At 36.3% G+C, this 23,053-nt stretch overlaps 1 protein-coding gene across 5 annotated transcripts in view; it reads left to right on the forward strand.

The window, feature by feature from the left end:
• Positions 1–19,099: 19,099 nt before the first annotated feature.
• Positions 19,100–23,053, forward strand: part of LOC147629659 (peptide chain release factor PrfB2, chloroplastic-like) — a 45,239-nt gene continuing 41,285 nt past the window's right edge. For 3 of the 5 annotated variants that reach the window (XR_015267742.1, XM_086811163.1, XM_086811164.1), the window contains exon 1: positions 19,117–19,578. Coding sequence is in view for 3 of the 5 variants with exons in the window: in XM_086811163.1 (XP_086667289.1) it covers positions 19,189–19,578 (390 nt within the window). In the remaining 2 variants the exon portion in view is untranslated. Of the gene's footprint in view, positions 19,579–23,053 lie in introns of all 5 variants that reach the window. The other 2 variants (XM_086811162.1, XR_015267740.1) reach the window with 2 other exon arrangements.

Genomic DNA, 23,053 nt, shown 5'->3' on the forward strand with positions numbered 1-23,053 from the left:
TCAACCACCTTCATCGTGTAAGCCCGCATTAGGCTCTGTTTTTTTGAACATATGGTGCCACTACACATTCACAAACACGTGAGGTTTAAGGAGGCTTGCATGGTGCCACTGCTCATGCACAAACACTTCAAGTGTGGATGATGTAGCAAGATGCATGGCGAGGCTATGCTTGAGCGTGTGTGAGAGAGAGAAAGAAGGAGCTTCTAAGCTTGTGCGAGAGAGAGAGAGAGAGGTGATTTTTTTGACATGTGTGGGTGTGCCACGTTTTCAAATGTTAGAGATGCTAAAGATGCCATATATGTTTGTAATAAAGTTTCAGTGTGTTCAAAGGTTGTGTGTGTGCGTGCGTGTGTGTGTGTGTGAGTGAGAGAGAGAGAGAGAGAGAGAGTTATTGCATTAACTTTGGCATGTCTTAACTTTGTGTGTATGTTTGAGAGAAAAGTTTTTTTACTGAAGGTGAAAGTTTTTTAAAATGTTTTAATAATCTGAAGTGTGTATGTGTGCATGTGTGTGTGTGTGTGTGTGTGTGTGTGTGAGAGAGAGAGAGAGAGAGAGAGAGTTGCTGCATTAACTTTGTCATGTCTCGGAGAACCTTTGGTTCGAGATGGATTCAGCTGGGGTGAGAACCGGCATGTTGGCATTAACAATCATGCTCTCATCTTTCAAGTGTGTGTGTGTGTGTGTGTGTGTGTGAGAGAGAGAGAGAGAGAGAGAGAGAGAGATTGATTACTACTTGAAAAAATATATGTGTGTGTGTGTGTGTGTGTGTGTGTGTGTGAGAGAGAGAGAGAGATTATGGAGGTGTGTGTGAGTGTTTAGTCTGTGAGAGTGTGGGTGTGTTTGTGTGTGTGTGTGTGAGAGAGAGAGAGAGAGAGAGAGAGAGAGATTGGAGGGGTGTGTGTGTGTGTGTTTAGTCTCTGTGTGTGTGTGTGTGTGCGTGTGTGTGTGTGTGTGAGAGAGAGAGAGAGAGAGAGAGAGAGAGAGAGAGATTATGAGGGTGTATATGTGTGCGTGTGTTTGTGCGTGCATGCATGCGTGCGTGTGTGTGTGTTTGTGCGTGCGTGTGTGTGTGTGTGTGTGTGTGAGAGAGAGAGAGAGAGAGAGAGACTGTGAACTAAAGTATACGGCGTCAAAAGCCATCATGGGATCACATATGTACGTACATATATACACGCACATAGTGTGGGTGTGTGTTATATGTACATTATGTGTGCTATGTTATATACACATTATGTGTGCATATACTAGGAGGCTAACCCACATTAGGCTTGTGAGCATGGGAGCATGGGAACAAGCTCTAGTGGAGCATGGGTTAGGACTAACCTTAAGGGTTAAGGTTAGGGTCAAGCATCCAAGGGTCACACATGATGAGAAATGGAAAGTCAAGAGTCACTTGAGGGCCCTCCTATATAATAGGGGCATGGGGCACACTCAAGGGAGCTTGGGGGCTTGGAGGCTTGGAGGCTTGGGCTATAGTCTCTTGTGTAGAGGTCCATATCTACTCATCTACCATTTCACACTTTAGCTGCATGCTATTGGATTGGAGTTATACCTCTTGATGGTACGGGACATCAAGGTAGAGGTATGATGTATTTCATTATTATTCATGTGTGCATCCCTTGGGCTCGGGGGTGGTTGGGTGGTTGAGTTTATGCCTGATTTATGCATGTTTATGCATAACAATTATCTAGAGAGATCTTAGGGTTTTAACAGTGGTATCAAAGCAATCTCTATTTAATTGTTGTTGATTTTTTTAAGTAAATTTTAATATTTACTAATAAAATATTATTTTTTGTTGATTTATGTTGATGAATTGCACGTGGATCATCAATTTGGTGATTGGAACATGTGTTACTACAATTCAATGGACGAATCGACGTTGCGGGGGAATACCGTGAGTTAATGCTATTTTTTTCTATTTTTTTATGGTTAAAATCAAGCATTAATGGAATTTTTTCAAAAATACCATAAATTTTATGGTGGATATTTTTGAGAGAATGGATTCCCTGAATTTCTAGAATTTTTAGAAATTTTTTCCTAAATTTTTAGGAATTTTTTGAGTATTTTTTTATTTAAAATATATTTTTATACATTTTTTGCGGGTTTTTCCACAAGAATGCGATCAAATTTTTGTCAATTTCTACTGAAATTCAGTAGGGGACAGCGTGTTGATGCATGAGATGCTCTCCCGTGTGCGTGGGACTCTCTCCGCCTCTCAAATCTGATTTTTCCTTCTTTTTTCGTGAGAAAATCTCTTTAAAATGATTTTTTTAAACATTAATCATAATTAATGATAATTATGATTTAAAAATTTTAATTAAAAACTTAATCATGGATTAAGTTAATCTCTCTGATTAAGAGAGAGAGAGAGAGAGAGAGAGAGAAGAGATTGGAGGTGAAGGATTGAAATGGAGAGGAAAGGGAGGAGAGAGGGGAGAAGAGAGAGTCCCTCTCTCTTTCACAGTCTTACGCGCAAGCGACGGGAGGGAGGCGACGAGAGGGGGGGGCTGCGCACAACAGCCGGCGGAAAAAAAGCCCCCCCCCCCTAAAAAATCAAAATCCTATATAAGCTAATAAAGCTTAATTTTTTTATTTTTTTTTAAAAAAATAAGTTTTTATTAGAAAAAAAAAGCTTTTTGATAATATTTCAAAAAAAAGCTTGAAAAAAGCCTAGAAAATACTGAAAAATATGGGATTTGAGGAAAAAAATCCCTGAAAATTTTCTAAAAATTTCTTCTTGAAATTTCTTGGCTTTTCAACTTCCGGAAAACCTTTGGCTTTCCGTTTTCCCGAAACCTTTTGGCTTTCCGAATTCCGGAAAAACTTTTGACCTTCCGTATTCCGGAAACTTTTGACCTTTCACATTCCGATTTTTTTTGTCTTTTCATTTTCCCAAAACTTTTGGCTTTCCGTATTCCGGGAAAACCGTTGGAATTCCGAAATTTTTTTATTGTTCGTATTCTAAATGCGTTCGGGGTAATTTAAAATTTTCAAAAAATTTCTGAAAATTAGTGAAAAATTAGACAAAGGTTATTTTAAATTTCGAGAAAATATGGGGTTGGTGTTTGGCATGTGGTGTGTCCATTTGGGTGCCCGTGACCATTCAAATTCCTTTAAAATTATATTTTTTGACCCAAAAAATTAAAAAAATCCATTAAAATTAAAAATTTTCATTGGATTTGAGAATTGTCGGGCGGAATTGGTAATTTCGTGAACGATGGGATTCTCAAGAAAAATTAGAAAATTTCTAAAAATTATTTTTAGAAATCTTAAAAATTGGTATTTTTAAAATATCAATGGCATTTTGGTAAATTAAATTGCTAAATTTTTTTTGGAAAAATATATGTTTGGAATGCCATAAGATAGGTTTGGAATGCCATGAGATAGGTTTGGTGGAATTCAAAATTGTTATATTTTGAGGCCCTATAAAATTAGAAAAAATTAGGAAAAAATCATGATAATTTTTTTTCTCGAGAATTTAGTATTTTCGAGGGTTATTTAATGTTGAAGTACGTTTTCTCGTGCTGACATTAGATAGATGCAAGTTGTTCGCATATTATTATTACGATTATACCTCGTATTAATGGATATTTATGTTTGGATTAATTCTAAACGATGTATTCATGATTTTTTACCATTGTTTAGCCATTCTTTTTGGACATGTTCCTTAATTTCTTTTGATGGCTATAATTTGCGTTCAAAGTGTGTTTCACCTTTGACACTTTTCCATGATATTTTATTTTGCACTTGTGCTTAATTTCTTAAGCCTAAGACAAATTCTATCATGGGTTAGTTGATCGGTTTATTTTGGTGGATTTTTATTGGATGTTTTCCAAGTTTTATATGGACTCATCAGGTTCTACCTAGATCACTTGTGTCTAGGGGTTTTTTCTTATTGAGTGCTACACACATATGTTTCACTTTCTTACTTGGAGTTTTTTGGAGTTTTATTTGAACAACACACAACGTTCATATACTCCAGATTGATGAGTTGGCCACCAATTTTAATGCTTCTTTTGGCATGATTAATGTCCATTAGATGCTATGCATTGATTTTTATGATCAACTATGGTTTTTATGGATTTAAGGAGCTTCTATGTTTTTATCCATGGTGTTATAAGGATCTTTTGATCTTTTGGATAATTACATGTGCTTTGAAGGTAGCATTTGCCTTCATTTTTTGCACGTAATTTTGGAGTATATATATATATATATATTTTACTCTTGTTCATATTCCAACTTGGATACCTAGTTGCTTATATATCTAGGTGAGTTATTTTTCTACCCTAACTTTATTGTGTTTTGGGTAGTTATCATTAGAAAGGCACCAATAATTCAATTTCTTTTCTAATGATGTACTCAAGAGGAGTTATTCCTTGATGTAGTCTCAGGTATATAGAGACAGGTTTTAGTATGTGAAAGTCTGGATAAGACCATCTTATTCCTTTTATACATGATTTTATTCATATTTTCCTAGACGGCATACTAGGGAGTTTCAAATTGTTAAGGTATGTATGGGTGGTATCATGGTGGTATGGGACGCTAGTGATCCCTCACATATATTATCTTATGGGATAATTTGGGCTCAAGATTGTTGCTTTGCTTACATCACTTAGCATGTTGACCTCAACATTCAAAGACAATCTCATTTTCTAAATTCACTAGAAGTTATATTGTGGACATTCTCTAGATAAACTTCTTTTATCTATAGCTTGATGAGGGAAATCTCGTCGGTATTTTCACTTGTTGAGATCTCTTTCTTTAGAGTTCAAACAAGTTTATCTTGTTGTGTTCGGATAAGGAAATTTGGATTCTTCCTTTGTTGGCATTTCTTTCTCTAGTTCCGTACTTTAGGTGATTTACACAATCAACCTGATAGGTTTATGGATGGACATATGTAACTCATCCAGACGTTGATGATTCTCTATGTTGATATGGGTAACTCGAGACGTCGATTATTCCATATGTAAATGTGGATATGTCGGGGCGCCGATGAATCCCTGGTTTCTGCTGTTATAATGCCATGTTTTCTTACTTTATTCCGAATGGTTTACAACGAGGAAGTTACTTTGAATGTGAATTGCTTTGATCATCCACAGTAGTCTGATGGGCAAACAGAGTGTATGAATCAGATTATAGTGTATATGCTTCGTGCATATGTCTCTAAAAAATCATCATATTGAAAAAAATATCTTCCAATGATGGAATTTGCCTATAACAGTTTTAAATATACAGCTATTGGTTTTAGTCCGTGTATACTTATGTATGGGTATCAACCCAGGGCACCTATTGATGTCGGTCTTAAGGACATCGAGCTTGATGTATCGAGGGATTTCTTGCGAGATATGCAGGAAATGCTGACCGAAGCTCGGGATTCTATCAGGAGTGCTCATGATAGGGCACGGTTTTATGGGACGCTCATCTCGGTCTTTTGAACCAGGAGCGTTGGTTTATTTTAATGTTCCTAAAGATTCTTAGACTGTCAATGGAAAAATGCTCGAATTTATCTCCTAGATATTGTGGTCCATTTCGAGTTATATATCGGATTGGCACGGTTGTGTATGAACTAAAACTACCTCCAATTGTTAGAGTTCATCCAGTCTTTCATATCAATAGGTTGAAAGGGAAACTGGGAGGTGAGGATAACAAAGTTACTCCTCAAGAACTCGTTGAAGTCGAAGATTTATCCTATGTTCCACATGAACCTGATATGGTACATGATTTCAGGGAAAGGAAACTTTATAGTTGACTTTTCCTTGAGGTTAAAATTAGGTGGAAAGATAGGAAAATTGAGGATTCGACTTGGGAGTCGGTTGAGATTGTTCAGTGCAGTTCTTCTTTTCGTTGCAAGAGTGCAATGTTTTGAGAGAGGCGAAGTATGTTATATGTACATTATGTGTGCTATGTTATATACACATTATGTGTGCATATACTAGGAGGCTAACCCACATTAGGCTTGTGAGCATGGGAGCATGGGTTAGGACTAACCTTAAGGGTTAAAGTTAGGGTCAGGCATCCAAGGATCACACATGAGAAATGGAAAGTCAAGAGTCACTTGAGGGCCCTCCTATATAATAGGGGCATGGGGCACACTCAAGGGAGCTTGGGGGCTTGGAGGCTTGGGCTATGGTCTCTTGTGTAGAGGTCCATATCTACTCATCTACCATTTCACACTTTAGCTACATGCTATTGGATTGGAGTTATACCTCTTGATGGTATGGGACATCAAGGTAGAGGTATGATGTATTTCATTATTATTCATGTGTGCATCCCTTGGGCTCGGGGGTGGTTGGGTGGTTGAGTTTATGCCTGATTTATGCATGTTTATGCATAACAATTATCTAGAGAGATCTTAGGGTTTTAACAGTGTGCGTGTGTGTGTGTGTGTTTCTAAATTTTTTAACATATCTAGATACAATATTGATGAGAGTATCATCCATGTAGAGTACAAATCTCACTCTAAAAATTCATACATAGACATCCATACACACACAAACATATACATATAAGTCTATAATGTTCATGTATATCCATATTCTTCAAAATGCAGTGTTGTCTTGACGTACCACATACATGCATATATGTATGTATGTATTTATAAGAGGCATGTATGTATATATGTGTGTACATACATACATATAGACATATATACATATATAGAGAAATTAAAAAAATTCCTTTTCAATCTACACCCTTCATTGTTAAAGGAGAACCCTTCTTCTATATATTCATGTTTTTAATGTATGTATGGAAACCAAATCTAGATACAATATTATCCATATAGAGTCCAAATCTCACTCTAAAAAGACATCCATACACTCACAAACATATACATGTACATTTATATGGTCTAACTTTGAATTTCTTAGTAATTCTATATGAGTATTTTTTGTATGTATCTATAAGATTAATGTTTGTATGTATGTATCTGTATACCACATACATGCATATATGTATGTATGTATCTATAAGAGTGTATTTATGTATGTGTGTATATATCTGTGTATGTATGTGTGTACATACATACATATATACATATATAGACAAATTTAAAAAATTTCCTCTTCAAGTTACACCCTTTATTGTTAGAGGAGAACCCTTCTTCTAAATATTCATGTTTTTTTATGTATATATGTTTGGAAACCAAATCTAGACACAATATTGATGAGAGTATCATCCATGTAAAGTATAAATCTCAGTCTAAAAATTCATACATAGACATCCATACACTCACAAACATATATAATGAATCTATAATATTAAGGTTTATATGTATATATGTGTACCAAACCAAATCTATCCATACACTCACAAACTATACATTTATATGTTCTAACTTTGAATTTCTTAATAATGCTGTACTAGTATTTTTTGTATGTATCTATAAGATTAATTTTTGTATGTATGTATGTGTATACAAAACCAAATCTAGACACAATATTGATGAGAGTATCATCCGTGTACATTTATATGTTCTAACTTTGAATTTCTTAGTAATTCTATACTAGTATTTTTTGTATGTATCTATAAGATTAATTTTTGTATGTATGTATGTGTATACAAAACCAAATCTAGACACAATATTGATGAGAGTATCATCCGTGTAGAGTGTAAATCTCACTCTAAAAATTCATACATAGACATCCATACACTCACAAACATATACATATACATTTATATGGTCTAACTTTGAATCTCTTAGTAATTCTATATTAGTATTTTGTGTATGTATCTATAAGATTTTGTGTCTGTATTTTGTGTGTATGAATCTCTTAGTAATTCTATATTAGTATTTTGTGTATGTATCTATAAGATTAATGTCTGTATCATGGCCGCAGTAGTGCAGCCCCGGGGGGACTATTTTTTCCCATGCTTTGACCAAACCTTGACAGTAGGTCTAGTGCCAACTGGGTTCTCAATAAAGGCAACAAAAGTGTGATCCATCTGTTTTTCCTTGCGGTACCATCTTTGGGTTTTAGGACCAAATCTTGGAGGCTTGCGTATTACTGGGGTATCAGATCTCGTGGAATCGGTCTTGTTTCTTGTGTGAGGATGAAAGATGGGAATTTCTTTGTAAAATCTTGAATGAGGTTAAAAAGGAGTAGAGAGTTGTGTCTTTGGGAGTGATGTATGCCAGATTTTGAACAGTTAATATAAATAAATATTATTGGTCCCAAAAAAAAAGAGTAATATCTATATGTATGTATGTTGTCTACCACATACATACATATATGTATGTATGTATGTGTATACCACATACATGCATATATTATGTATGTATCTATAAGAGTATATGTATGTATGTATATACATATATAAACAAATTAAAAAATTATCCTTTTCAAGTTACACCCTTCATTGTTAGGGTGGAACCCTTCTTCTAAATATTCATGTTTTTTATGTATATATGTTTTTTATTTTCATGTTTTCTTTTGTAATTACGTGTTATTTACATATCACATCTACGTATATGTCATAGATCTTACTATATAAGTATGTATGTATGACTAAGCAGATGGAAGAGGTGACTCGTATTTTTTGTTAGCACATGAGGAGCACCCTTTCCTTTGAGGAAAGGATGAATATGGCTACAGAGTTCATTGCTTTTTTTATGAGGGATGGGATGGGCCATGGCAGGTTGAAGTTGCTAGATAGAATGATGTTTTTAAAATTATTATACATTTAAGTCCAAAAAAATTAGAAGAAAATATAGCCCTCATGTGTGTATAAAAGAAAATCTAGGCTTGATAGATTTTTATCTAATGGACTATATGGTCTTCTGGTGACAAAGATCAGACACGACAAGTATTTGATAAAGTTATCAAATATGTATTTCGAAGCGTAAATTAATTAAATATTAAATATGGTGAGACCATTGGTGTTAGAAGGTTTCTTTAAGTGTGTGTGTGTGTGTGTGTGTGTGTGTGTGTGTGTGTGTGTGTGTATTGTCATTGTTCTCACTCCTTTTCGTTTACTCTCCCTCTCTTGCTCACTAAAAAAAAGGTCATGATTGTTATTTAATGTAAAGTTTGTTTATGTTTTATGTAAAGATATTCATTAGACATATTAAAGTTGATCTACAAAAACAATAAATTGTCAATACGCTCTTTTTTGAAGAGATTCCACAACTGGGTTTTTTGGATACCATCCCAGCCCAAAATGGGAAGTTTATGGATATGCTGAATGGGATGATGCTAATCCACAATATATCTTTAAAGTGTTAGACCCCTACAGGTTAGAGGACAATCTCAAGCTCCTCTTAATTAAAGTTGATTATTAGATGGGTTCTATATTGTGGGTAGTAGATGTAGCAGCCCCATGAGGAAAAGCGCTTCATTCTTAGGGAAATACTGAAGTGCATTTCGAGAAGGAAATTGATAAAGCTAATGATGTAATAATCTTTGAGGTTATTAATGGATGTATTTCTCTTGCTATATTCTCTCTCTCTCACTCACTCTCTCTCTCTCTCTCACACACACACACACACACACTCACACTCACACTCACACTCACACACACACACACACACACACACACACTCACACTCACACTCACACACATATAACACACAACTAGTTACTCCTACCTTTGAGAAATTGAGAGAGAGCTCTCTCTCGCACACACACTCACACACATGTAACACACAAATAGTTACTCTTGCCTTTGAGAAATTGAGAGAGAGAGAGAGAGAGAGAGAGAGAGAGAGAGACCATAAGTTTTTTGTTGTTTTGGTTTGTGTGCGTGATTGTGTAGAGGCAAGGCACAAGGTTGTAGCCAGCAAAGTTGGTGCTTTCGAATATCATTCTCTCTTCAACTTGAGGTAGGTTTTATTGTTGCCCTTTTCTCTCTATCTATTTGTGTGTTTGCATTGTGTGTTTGCAATTAATATGTGATGCATAGATAAAGAGATTTATTTATGTTAATCTGTTCAGTTAGCTAAGAGAGAGAGAGAGAGAGAGAGAGGGAGAGAGAGGGAGAGAGAGAAGACACCGCACATTAAAATACTTTGTATATCTCTTTCTATCTCATTGAATGTTTTATAATTGATGATTGGAATGTCAAATGTGAATGTTATAATGTTTTTTGTGTGTTTAATACCTTAGTGTGTGCACATAAATAGTGTTTAAAACCTTGGTGGCAAGGCTAGCTAAGCTAGAAACTTTCCAATTATTAGACCATTGCGCTTAATTGTAGAGTAAGCTCTAGAGAGAGAATATCTGACCCGAGAATATTCAAATGTAAATTATTTTAGTACTCTAACTATATTAGCCTTTAAATAGCGAAGAAATGTGCTTGAAAAGTATTCAAGTTTTATATGGTTGCTACTATTAGGCTTTTAGAGAGGAAATTATAGGGCTTGCTAAGAGTATACTCTATTTTCTCGATGTCTTTATATCTCCCTTTATATTTTATCCTCTCGCTCTTCTTTCTTTATCTCTCAGTATGTTTGTTATAAAGTATTTATGCATGTTAAATACCTTAGTGTGTGCACATAAATAGTGTTTAATACCTTAATGGCAAGGCTGGCTAAGTTAGAAACTTTTCAATTATTAGACCATTGTGTTTGATTATAGAGTAAGATCTAGAGAGAGAATATATGACCTAAGAGAATATTCAAATGTAAATTATTTTAGTACTTTGACTATAGTAGCCTTTAAACATTTGAGAAAAATGCTTGAAAAGTAAAGAACTTCTTTATGGTTGCTAATATTAGGCTTTTAGAGAGGAAATTATATGCCTCACTAAGAGTATACATTATTTTGTCTTTGCAACCACGAGGTATCTACATGTATATAATGTTGGTATACAGGGTTATGAAACATGTTGACTAAGATACAAAGAGATTTTGGAAAGCCTAAAAATGTTCAATTTGGATTTCAGCAAATGGAGATCTTAAATGATAACAACAGCTCAAATGCCGTAGTGAACGCATATGGACGTTCCAATTCTAATGTAGCTTTGTCTACCCTGCCAGCTGTTGAATGTCTGTGCTATGAAACACCTTGATCAGTCAAGATCTCCATTAGGATAGCCAAGCGCTAAACGTCTACAGACTATTGTGGACATGTGCAAGCGCACTAAGAAAAATCAAGTTACTTGCAAGGACTTCTTAGATGCTATTTGGGATCAGGTCCATGAAGGTGGCACTCAAAGGGAAGATATGATGAGAGATGAGTTAAACGATCATCTTCATCGCGTTCTCGATAGTAGTGGTCACATGGAGGCCAACCAACTAGACATGATTTCCTTTATGGAAAATTTGCATGCTAAAATTGGGGAGCATCTAGGTGGATGTACTAGGGAATGTAAAGAATAAGCCAATTCTTTAAAAGACCAAGTACGGGCATTAGGCTCGGAGGTATTGAGTTTAAAGATATTTGTTAATCGACTCAATGCTATTATGAAGAAGATGAGCTGTATGTTGGAAAGCAAGGTAGTTGCCTAGAGATTTTGTGAGAGTATGATGTTTTTGTCTAGGAAAAAATTGTATTCAACTTTTATGCTTTGACTCTCTGGGTGATATTAATGAATTATCCATTTCACAAAGTCTTTATATCTCCCTTTCTATTTTATTCTCTCTCTCTCTTTCTTTCTTTATCTCTTAACATGGTTTATAGTTCTATGTTTCTCTCTCTCTCTTTCTTTCTTTATCTCTTAACATGGTTTATAGTTCTATGTTTCTCTCTCTCTCTCTCTCTCTCTCTCTCTCTCTCTCTCTCTCTCTCTCTCTGGAGTAATGCCTTTGTTAGCAAAGAAAGGTGAGAGACGGAGAGAGGTTATTTCTTATTAGTGTAAATTTGATTGTATTTGTTAAACACACTTTTCTATTATAAATCTCTTTGATAATTACATTATGTTTGCTAATATGCAACGTGTATCCTTGAGAATAGGGTCACAACAAAGAAAGGTAAGAGATGAAGAGAGGTTATCACTTATTAGTGTAAACTGATTGTATTTGTTAGATACACTTTTCTATTATAAATTTCTCTAATAATTACATCATGTTCGCTAATGTGCGGAGTTTATCCTTGAGAGTAGGGTCATATGTGTGATATCCATACCAAGATCACACGTGAGGATAATGGCACTTAAAGTAGAATAAATATAATAAGACAATAAATGAAAAAAGAAAATTAGTATTTGCTTTTTTCTTTTTCAAAGGAGTTTGAAGATGGTTAGAAGCTGTATGTACCTAAGCTTGAACCAAGTTCATCGGCTTCAATTTTGGATGTAGCATGTGCATCTCACCGCAATTGTTCACAAACAAGGGCTAGTGTTCGAAAACAAATTCATGCTAATTTAATGGAGTACTTCAATGTAAACGAAATCAAAACATTTGGAAGGGTTGAAGATGAGGAGCATAGAGAATTCTATTGTGGAATCCACTTGGATTCAGGTAACAGAGCAACTCCTACTACTACGGTTCTTCAAGAACCTATCAATGAATATCTGAATGCTCGAGCACATAGGGATATGGCAGAAGGCCCAATTTCTTTTGATTTAAATGAGCCACCTATAGATGAGATTGGTCATGTTGATAATTTTGAACCTATTTCCTATTCTATTTGGCGATGTGAAAGGTATAAAATGTGGATGTCATTCTATAAGGCATGTGTTTTCATTTCCTCAAAATGTTAAGCACCCAGCCAACCATGGTGTTATGTTTCAGAGATTGTAAATTTCACTCTTTCTTATAAGTGCTATTTTTGTGGGGCACTAATTTGGAAATGTGAGGTGTCAAGAAAGCTTTGATAATATGTGGGAAAACATTGTTGTTCAAGTGGGAACATCTCTTTACTGCCTTTGGAAAATCCTTCTCCTACATTGGTTGATCTGTTACTTGGTAATGATAATGCAAGTAAGGAATACACGAAGAATATACACTCTTATAACAATGCCTTAGCATTCATTTCACTGGGTGCTCACTTGGATAATCAGTTCACTAGGGGGGGAGGTGTATTTAATTTTCAAATCCATGGTACTACCTATCATCGTGTTGGCTCTGTAATATTTGATGAAACACAAGATGATATAGCTCCTCAATTTGCCTGATTGTATATGTGTGATATGGAGCATGAATTGGAGAATAAACTTCATGGGGTGTCTTCTTTAAATCATAATATGCTTGAAAGGTTACAAACAATGATGTATGAACACAATCCCGTATGTCGGTGCATTTCGTACAATGAGAGAAGTGTTACATTCCAGTCCATATGCAGATTTGAGAATGGTTATCACTGAAGCACGATCAACCTCAAGGCAATACTTGGTTCTTATGGGTAGTGAGGTAGCTGCTATCATGCCGGGTCAAGGGGATGATTTCCATGTATGTCATAGAGATATTCAAATAATGTCTCACAAAGGTACTATAAAAAGAATATCTAACTTGCATCGTTCATATATGCCTCTATTATATGTTCTTTTGTTTCCTCGAGGAGAGGATGGTTGGCATGTTGGAATCCTACTCAATGGTAGGAATAGACAAGGTTCAAACGAGGAGACAAAAACTATAACTCAACGGTAATATTATATATATAGATTACAAATAAGGGAAGATACAAATGCTTGCCTTCTATGTGGTGGTCGACTTTTGCAACAGTACATTGTTGATCCATATAACAACCCAGCATGGAAGAATCAAGATTAGTATGGATATTCAATCATCAGAAAGCATTGCGTGTTGAAGTATACCAAGGGCTTGTAGATATGGTTAATGTATGTGATGGGGTCAATAGAGTATTTGGGGACATTGTTGTGGACACATGATAGTTCTACCATCTATATATACTAGGGGGCCTCGATATATGCATCAATTGTATTAGGATTCAATTGCAATTGTTAGGAAGATGGGTAAACCTAACCTCTTTATTACCTTTACTTGCAATCCAAAGTGGGATGAAATAAGCAATGCTTTATTGCCGGGTCAGGCTGCCCAAGATCAATCTGACTTGACAGCACGAATCTTCTATGAGAAGCATAAGGATATGTTGCACTTATTAGTGAAAAAAACACTTTTTTGAAGGGTAGTGGGATTTGTTTCTGTTATTGAATTTTAAAAAAGAGGCTTGCCACATGCATATATATTATTGATATTAGAGGTACATATAAACCTACTGAGATTAATCACTATGATAAGTTGGTATGTGCTGAACTTCCAGATAAGGCGATGTTTTCCGAGTTGCACAAGATAATTAGTCATTGTAATGTTCATGGACCATGTGGTGAACTAAATATGCACTCTCCTCGCATGGTTAATGGGAGTTGAAAACATCGTTATCCTCATAAGTTTTCTAAGACTACTATTGTTGATGACAACGGGTATCCAACTTACATGCAGCGAGATGATGGTAGTTTCATCCAAGTAAAGGATCATAGGGTGGATAGTCAATGGATTGTTCCATATAACCCCTTTCTCTCTATGAAATACAAAGCCCATATTAACATAGAAGTATGTTTTACCATCACAACAATGAAATATTTGTATAATTATGTATATAAGGGACATATGATAGAGCAACTATAGAGTTGCAAGATGTACATGGGATTATTGAGGTTAGTTAATATCTAGATGCATGATACATGTCTGCATCAGAGGCAAGTTGGCACTTATAACAATATGATTTGCATGATGAAAAGCTAGATATACAAAAGTTGCATGTTTATCTTCCCTTGCAAAATCATGTTATATTCAATGACCATGATGATTTGTGCGATGTAATTAGTTGTGAAAGAAACAAAAGAACTACTCTCACTGAATGGTTCAGAGCTTTGCATGCATATGCAAATAGCTTGCTATATGTTAATTTCCCTTACAAGTGGGTGTGGAATACAACTCTTTGATCATGGACTAAAAGAAATGATTGGACGTATGTATAATGTTAGCCTGAGTGCATGTAAGCAATACTATCTACGCATACTAAGTGTGTGTAAAGGCTACAAATCTTTTGAGGAAGTACGAACAATGAATGAGCATTTGCATCTCTGTTTTAAGGCTACATGTGAAGTAAGAGGAATGCTGGAGAGTGATGATAAGGAGTGGTATATGTGTCTTCAAGAAGTTGCATTTCAGAAAACAGGATTCCAGCTACATCAACTTTTTGTCATTATTCTGGTTTTTTGTGAGCTTATATCTCTTGGATAGCTTTGGGTTAAATTTTGTGCCAAACTTTCAAATGATTTCTTCCATGGCTTGCAGAGAAGGTGGGCTGACGTTGGTTTTTTCCAATCTATAGCTAAGAATCAAGCTTTGTTACATATGCAAGACCTCTTACAACAATATGGAAAACGTTTACATAATTTTGAAGGGTTTCCTCTTCATGATAGATCAACTATTGCTACTATCAACAGTGGGTTGTTGATGGAAGAGATGATGTTTGATGATGTTCAACAATCTGATTTAGCTCTTTCCATGGAACGGAGTCTTAATAGTTGTCAATTAAGAGCATTTCATACCATCCTTAAGGCCGTTAATTTGAACAATGGTGGTGTTTTTTTCCTCGATGGACCAAGTGGATCAGGAAAAACATCTCTTATAATGCCTTGCTATCTCGATTACATGGAGAGAATCAAGTTGCTTTCGCATGTGCATCTTTAGGAATAGCTGCAATTCTACTTTCAAATGGATGCACTGTACACTCACATTTTAAAATCAAATTGGTTTTGAATGCTTTTAGCACATGTAGTATTAAAGCTAATAGCCCATTGGCCAAGATGTTGAAGCTTACAAGATTGATCATTTGGGATGAGGCTCCAATGATGCATAGGTATGCATATGAAGCATTGGACATGACATTAAAAGATATCACAGAAAGTGATATAGTGTTTGGTGGCAAAATTATGCTCTTTGGTGGTAACTTCAGGCAAATCTTACCTGTTGTTGCAAAAGGATCACATGAGGATATTGTTGATGCAATGTTGTGCTGGTCATATATTTGGAGATATGTGAATGTTTTAAAGCTAACCCAAAACATGCGGGTCATTCAGAGTGGTTATGATTGTACACAGAACTAGAATTTGTCAATTGGACTTTACAAATTGGGTATGGCTCTATAGACCATCCAAACAATCAAGGTAGAGTGATAATTCCACCATGCATGTTGATCCATGGAAACTCCATGGATCAATATTCTACCAGACTCCATGCTGAGTCTAGTAGAATGGGTGTACAGAGATCTTCAAAGAGTGGAGGATTATGCAGGCTTCTTCAAAGACTGCGCTATTCTTGCACCACGAAATCAAGAGGTGTATGAACCTCAGGCGCAGATTTGGTTGTTTCTTCTGAGAGTGACAAAATATTATATGCAGTTGAGTACTTGAATAGTTTGAACCTGGGTGGTGGTTACCCTCCTCACCACTTGCTTTTTAAGATGAATGCTCCTATCATGATCCTTCGCAATTTGAGTCATCAACGGGGACTTTGTAATAGTACCAGACTGTAACCAATTTCACTCAAAGGTAATAGAAGCAAAAATTATTACAAGTATAAACATTGGAGACATGGTTTTCATTCTGAGGATAATATTCATTCCATCAATGCTTCAATTGCCTTTCGACATGAGAAGAAGACAATTTCCCGTGAGGCTAGTTTTTAATATTTCAATAAATAAGTCCCAAGGATAAACATTGAGTGTGTTGGGACTTTATTTGGCCACACAAGTATTCACGCATGGACAATTGTATGTTTCTATTTCATGTGTTAGATCATCAGATGCAATGAAAGTGTGTAAAAGATACCGTGGACCATGAAAGCAGCAATGAAAGTACAAATAAAGTCTACAAAGCTAATGTTGTCTACAAAGAGGTATTGCAAATGGCATCTAGAAGAATGTAAATGTAATCTATGCCCATAAGGTATAGAATGAGCTATTGATACAAGAGCCTACAAATGCTAAAACTACATTCATAGATATCTTTGTATCAATCAAGAAAGCATTTGGAAGGAGAATCTTCGTAAAGATGTGACATGTGCAATCTATATTGTCTTTCATCAGTATAAGTGTGCATGCTTTCAAGTTAATTGATGTTTCTTTTAGAATGATATATATATTTTTTTTTGTGTTGCGAAGACATGAAGTTAAATAGGAGTTAGATGGCAAAATTCCTTCAATTTATCTCCCACACTAGTGTTTTTATTTCCGATAATATTGAATTGATATATATATATATATATATATATATATATATGTACTTACATTGTGTGAAATAAATGGTTGACATTGAGGTAAAGCCACCATGTAGATCCACAAGTATGGAGTGTCCCATCTATTGCTCAAGGAGTGGTTCAAATCTTTTGAGATGGTTATAGATAGGGGCACGGTGAGTTCTTCTTTTATAACATTTGGATAAGCAAATGTTTTGCTTTTGACTTGCTTTCCTTTACAGTGGCATTATTAATTTTTCTTGCTTAGTTCGAAATACTTAACGTCCATATATATATATATATATATATATATATATATATGTACATATATATATGTGTATATATATATGTATATATATGTATATATGTGTGTATATACATATACATATATATATGTATATATGTATATATATGTGCATATATACATATATATACACATATATATATGTACATACATATACATATATATACATGTATATATATGTACACACATATACATATATATACACATATATATATGTATATATGTATATACACACACATATATATATACATATATGTATATATATATATATGTACATATGTATACATATACATATATATACATATGTATATGTATACATATGTATATGTATATGTATACATATATACATATATACATATATGTATATATGTAGCTGACATTATAATCCTACATAAATGATATTTGAAGTGTAGTGTTGTATTTGATATCACGGGTAATATTGCGTAGGATGGTTGTGGCAAGGAGATCGTTTTCATTTATTTGTGGTGATAGACAAGATATTGAAGGTAGGTATTAGTCTTGACGTTTGCTATAATATAGTCATCATTGTTTACCAAAATCTATTTAATTTTCATGCCTCAATTGTAGACTCTCTGTCTTGGGAAGGATAAGCAACATCTCTAATGATTGAAGTATTAGAGTGTACATGTGTATTATGGTATAAAAACTTGTTTTTTTAATAGTTTTTACGTTTAATTGTAAACATAAATTGTTATTGATATATATATATATTTTTTAAACATGGAATATCTTTATATTTTGAAACCTAGATTATTGTTAGGTTTATATGGTCCAGACGCTTACAACGAGAGCTTTGGGCTCCTTGGAATTTACAATCTAAGATTGCGAAAGATTGCAAATCAGCTTCATGTACATGTAATGTTTGTAGACTATGAAAAGCCTAATAAGTTAGATTTTCAGTGCATAGGCACTGGACATTACAAAATTTTCCGATTTGCTATTTACAAGCATGTTCAAATACATTTCTTCTCAAATGTTGATCCACCGAATGAGTTTTGTGAGGTTCCTTCTTTCAGCTTTTATTCTTTAAAATGATATCTTGTAATAGCTAATGTTAGTGTCTTTTAAAAATAAAATAAAATGAGAGCTAATGTTAGTGTCTTATATATATATTTTTGGACAGATGGCGGTGAGGAGTATAGGCTTCAAAGGAGAGATAATCTATTGCTTCAAAGGGGAGAGAATCTATTCGCTCGAAGATTATTTTAATGGTTTGCTCACGTGTGTTTGGTTGTCACCACTACACTGGGTTGGAATGCTAGATACATATGTATGCCAAGTATGGTGCTTATTCAAAAAGAAAAGTAAGCGAGCTCTGATATTATGCCAAGCATGGTATGTTCATATATATATATATGTAGGTTGTCAAGTTGAGGACCACGAGGCCCAAAGTGGGGGCTCCTCTTCTAATGAGGATGAGAATACTCTTGCCCGTCGGAGACAAGTCATGCCACTAGTCTATGGAAATGAGAGAATCAACATGTACTTCATCTCTTAAATTTTTTCGTTGAGAACCCAATATTTCACTTGGACTTCTCTTAACACCAAAAAGTATGAATGACACCTGCTTCCAATGGCCACCCAGAGAACATGTTATATTGCAAACCCCACGTGTGTCTGCCCGGACAAATATGAATCTGCCTACAGGTTCACTTCAAAATTCTATCAGAAGTAACATTTTCCATCCTAACAGTATGGTGCTGCCTGGGATGCCAAAGTAACCATGATGATGGGTCTGTTCAGGAAAGGCCATATTCTCAATCAAGCAAAAGCTCTAGCAGGCTCCTCAATAAACATTGAGTTACCGTCGCCTAATTCTCCCTTAAATACCCTAATTAACCCCAAGTCACGTTTGCGTACGCTTGCCACAAATCCGCAATTTCTCGCTAGCCCAGGCAAGTTCAATTCGGATTTGTGGGCGCTCCAACAACCAAGGGAGCATCATTATTCGACCACTTCTTTGTCTGAGGATTTTTCCACATGGGAGGGGGCTAATGAAGCAGAGGACATTGCTGCCCGCGGATGGCAAATCAACGAAGACAGTGAGAGTGATTGGCACAGCCATGCAGCTGGAGTTGCCCGATCACTGCAGCTCATCAAGGGCAGAATGCGGGTGCGTATGAGATTTTTCACTATAAATGAATAAATATTATAATGAGAAATTTTACAGGGCAAAAAATTCAAATTTTATTGAGAAATTGTATTGCTGACATTACTCTCTAGGAAATGATGCATGTGAACGCGTGCTCACACACAAAGACACACAGACACACATTTACATGGACATGGACGTGTACATATAGATATACATATGTGTGTGTGTGTATGACATAAAACACCTGCACACATAGAGACACACGTATATGGACATGGGCATGTACGTGTACACATGTACATGTACATATACATATGCATATGTGTGCGTGTATGACACACACACACATATATATATATGTATGTTACATACACACACGTGTGTGTATATGTATGTATCTCTCTCTCTCTCTCTCTCTCTCTCACACACACACACACACACACACACACACACGCACACATATATGTATAAATAGATATATATACATACATACATACATGAATGTATATGTATGTATGTATGATATATGTATGTATACATACATGTATATATGAATGTATACATACATGTATATATGTATACATACATACATATATACATGTATGTATACATATATCATACATACATACATATATACATGTATGTATACATACATACGTATATATACATATATGTATGTATGTATACATACATACATATTCCTAGAGTACAGAGAGCTTGTAGATACCATTCTCCACACTGCCTTCCCAGACAACCTGGCTAGTCTCACGGTCCCGTAGAGCAACTGAATGCTCCTCAAATTCCACCCGAAAGCCAGTCTTGTATACTTCATGCACTGACAGAAGATGAAAACCAAGAGCAGGGACATAAAGAACACGGGAGGCATGCTTACCCCCCTTTCCGTCGTGAATAATCTCCATCCGGCCCTCATTGTGTATCGGAATGGTGGAGTTGTTGCCAATAAAGATGCGACCTGACTGCCGTTTCAGATCCAAAAAGAAGTCTCGGGACGGAGTTATGTGCTTGGAAGCACCACTGTCAAGAATCCATTCCCGGGTATCCTTTGCGGTGAAGCCAACTGCCTCCTTGCTCGAAGACGATGAAGCATCTGAGTCCATCATCTCTAAGTGCACAAATGTAGGAGTCTTTGCAGCTGAGGCTGAAGAATTAGCACTCTTCCCAGTCCGCTTAGGACACTTTCTCCAATAGTGGCCTTTCTCGCCACAATCATTGCAGGACCTCTCGGCCTTCAGTTTCTCTCGATTTGTGTCAGGCTTCTTCTTAGAAGACTTCTCTGGTGAAGTCTTCTCTTTGCCCTTGTTGTTATTCCGGCCTTTCGGCCGTTGGCTAGTTAAGGCCTCCGAACCTCCGCTGTGAGGAGGGTTCGTGAATTGTTCCTCTTGGTCCAAGACCATGGGCACAAGCTCCTCCCATGTAATGGTGGGTGCCGAGCCTGCCACTAGTAATCAAAGAGGAGTAGAAAGCGGAATACTGAGCAGGCAAGTGGGACAGCAAAGTAATGGCCATATCTTCTGATGATATCTCCTTCCCAGCCTGGAGGACTTCCTGCTGAAGGGCCTGCAGCTTGTTAATGTGCTCCCGCATCGTCGACGACTTTGCAGGGTTCATAACCCGCATCTGTACTTCCAAGGAAATCCTCTTCATGGGTGATACCCTCTTATAAAGAGAAGCCAAGTGCTGCCATATGCCTCTGGCCAGCGTCATATGCTTTACGTGATTGATTACTTGTGGTGTGCAGTTGAGGAAGATAAATGAATGGACCCTGGCGTTGACACGATCCCACATCTGTGCCTATGCCTCGCGGTCCTTCCTGGTTGACTGTAACTCCCCTTCCTCTGCTTCCGGCCGTGGAACCCCGATAATGATGAAATCAGCAAGGTCATATGACTCTGGCACAGACTCCATCATAACCTTCCAGATGCCGTAATTGTTCCCGTCCAACTGATGGTCCACTAGGAACGTGGGGAGTGTTGGAATCTTCACATGCTTCTCAGCCATCTGTAACAAATCTGCCATTGCGGGGATGTAACTGAAAAAGGGTGGGTGGGTGGGAAAAAAAACTTTAAACCTGCAAGTGGCTGTCCAGCAACTCAGCCCGTCTTGCTTCTTCTCTTCCCGAATAGTCCCTAACAATCCACCAATCAGCAACGCAACAATCCCCTTCTCGCTCAGAAAACTCCCAAGATCTTTCAAGAGCCTAGGGCTCTGATACCATGTCAAAATACGCAGCGGAGATGATAACCAAATCTGAGACCACAAGAGCAAGTAGAGTGTAGAAAATAGATAGCACAAGAGAAGGAGAGACATAGGCGTGTAACTCTGCTCTATATACACAAGATCCCGAAGTGTAAAACAAGATACAATGGCAAGGGGGCTATGGGGCCATTTTATATGGTCCCAAGAGAGCAGTCGGCCAGTAGAAGGGGCAGCCGACTGGGACTGTATTCTCCACGACCAGCAAAACTTCATCAGTCGGCCAGCTTTATTAAGTTGGCTAGCATCAGTGAAAGGTCGTGGACCTGAATGAACAGTCGGCCAGCTCATGGTGATGAACCCATGCAGTCGGCCAGCTACTGGGACATGCTGCCATCACAGGGCAGCCTCCCAAGCCATGGAAAACTGGGAAAATTGGGGAAAAAATACGGGGAGTGAGGAAAAATGAGAAAACACCTACAAAGGGCGGGCACACCCACAACAGAGGCCCTGGTGTCTGATAAAGACAGGAGATGACTTCTAACATGTATGCATGCATATATATATATATATATATATATATATATATATGTATGTATGTATGTATGTATGTATGTATGTAATAGTGATTAATGTGGGAATAAACAAGGGCTAGGTGGTTGAGTAAACTAGCATTGAATTTAGGCCTTAAATTAAGCGGTTCCAATATGTGTGAACAACCGCTTGTATGTATAAGTCTCTTGTGTGGGAACAACCCCTTAAAAGGCATATGTGGTGGCATCATATTTGGCATATGGTGGCTGTGGCATCATACTTAGCATATGTGGTGGAATCATACTTAGCATATGTGGCATCATACTTAGCATATGTGGTGGAATCATATTTAGCATATGTGGTGACATCATATCTAGCATATGCTTTAGAATATGTAATGAGGTCTCTCCTATAAAAAGGACCTATTTCTATAATGAATTTATGCTTTCCACTACATCTTGTACTTCCTCGCTTTTGCTAAGTATCTTGTTGATCATCATCTCTCTCTCTGTCTTCTCCTCACTAGTGTGTGGTTGCACTCTAGGCATTAGCCAACAATATACATATACATACATATATACATATACATATACATACATACATACATACATATATATGTATGTAAATAATATATGATATGATATACATATGTCATACACACATACATATGATACACGTGTGTGTGTGTGTATATATGTATGTATGTATGCATGTATGTATATGAGTGTGTGTGTGTCTCACACAC

Source organism: Cibotium barometz, chromosome 17 (genome assembly GCF_041138505.1).
Source record: "Cibotium barometz isolate CiBa-2024 chromosome 17, ASM4113850v1, whole genome shotgun sequence".
NCBI lineage: Eukaryota > Viridiplantae > Streptophyta > Polypodiopsida > Cyatheales > Cibotiaceae > Cibotium > Cibotium barometz.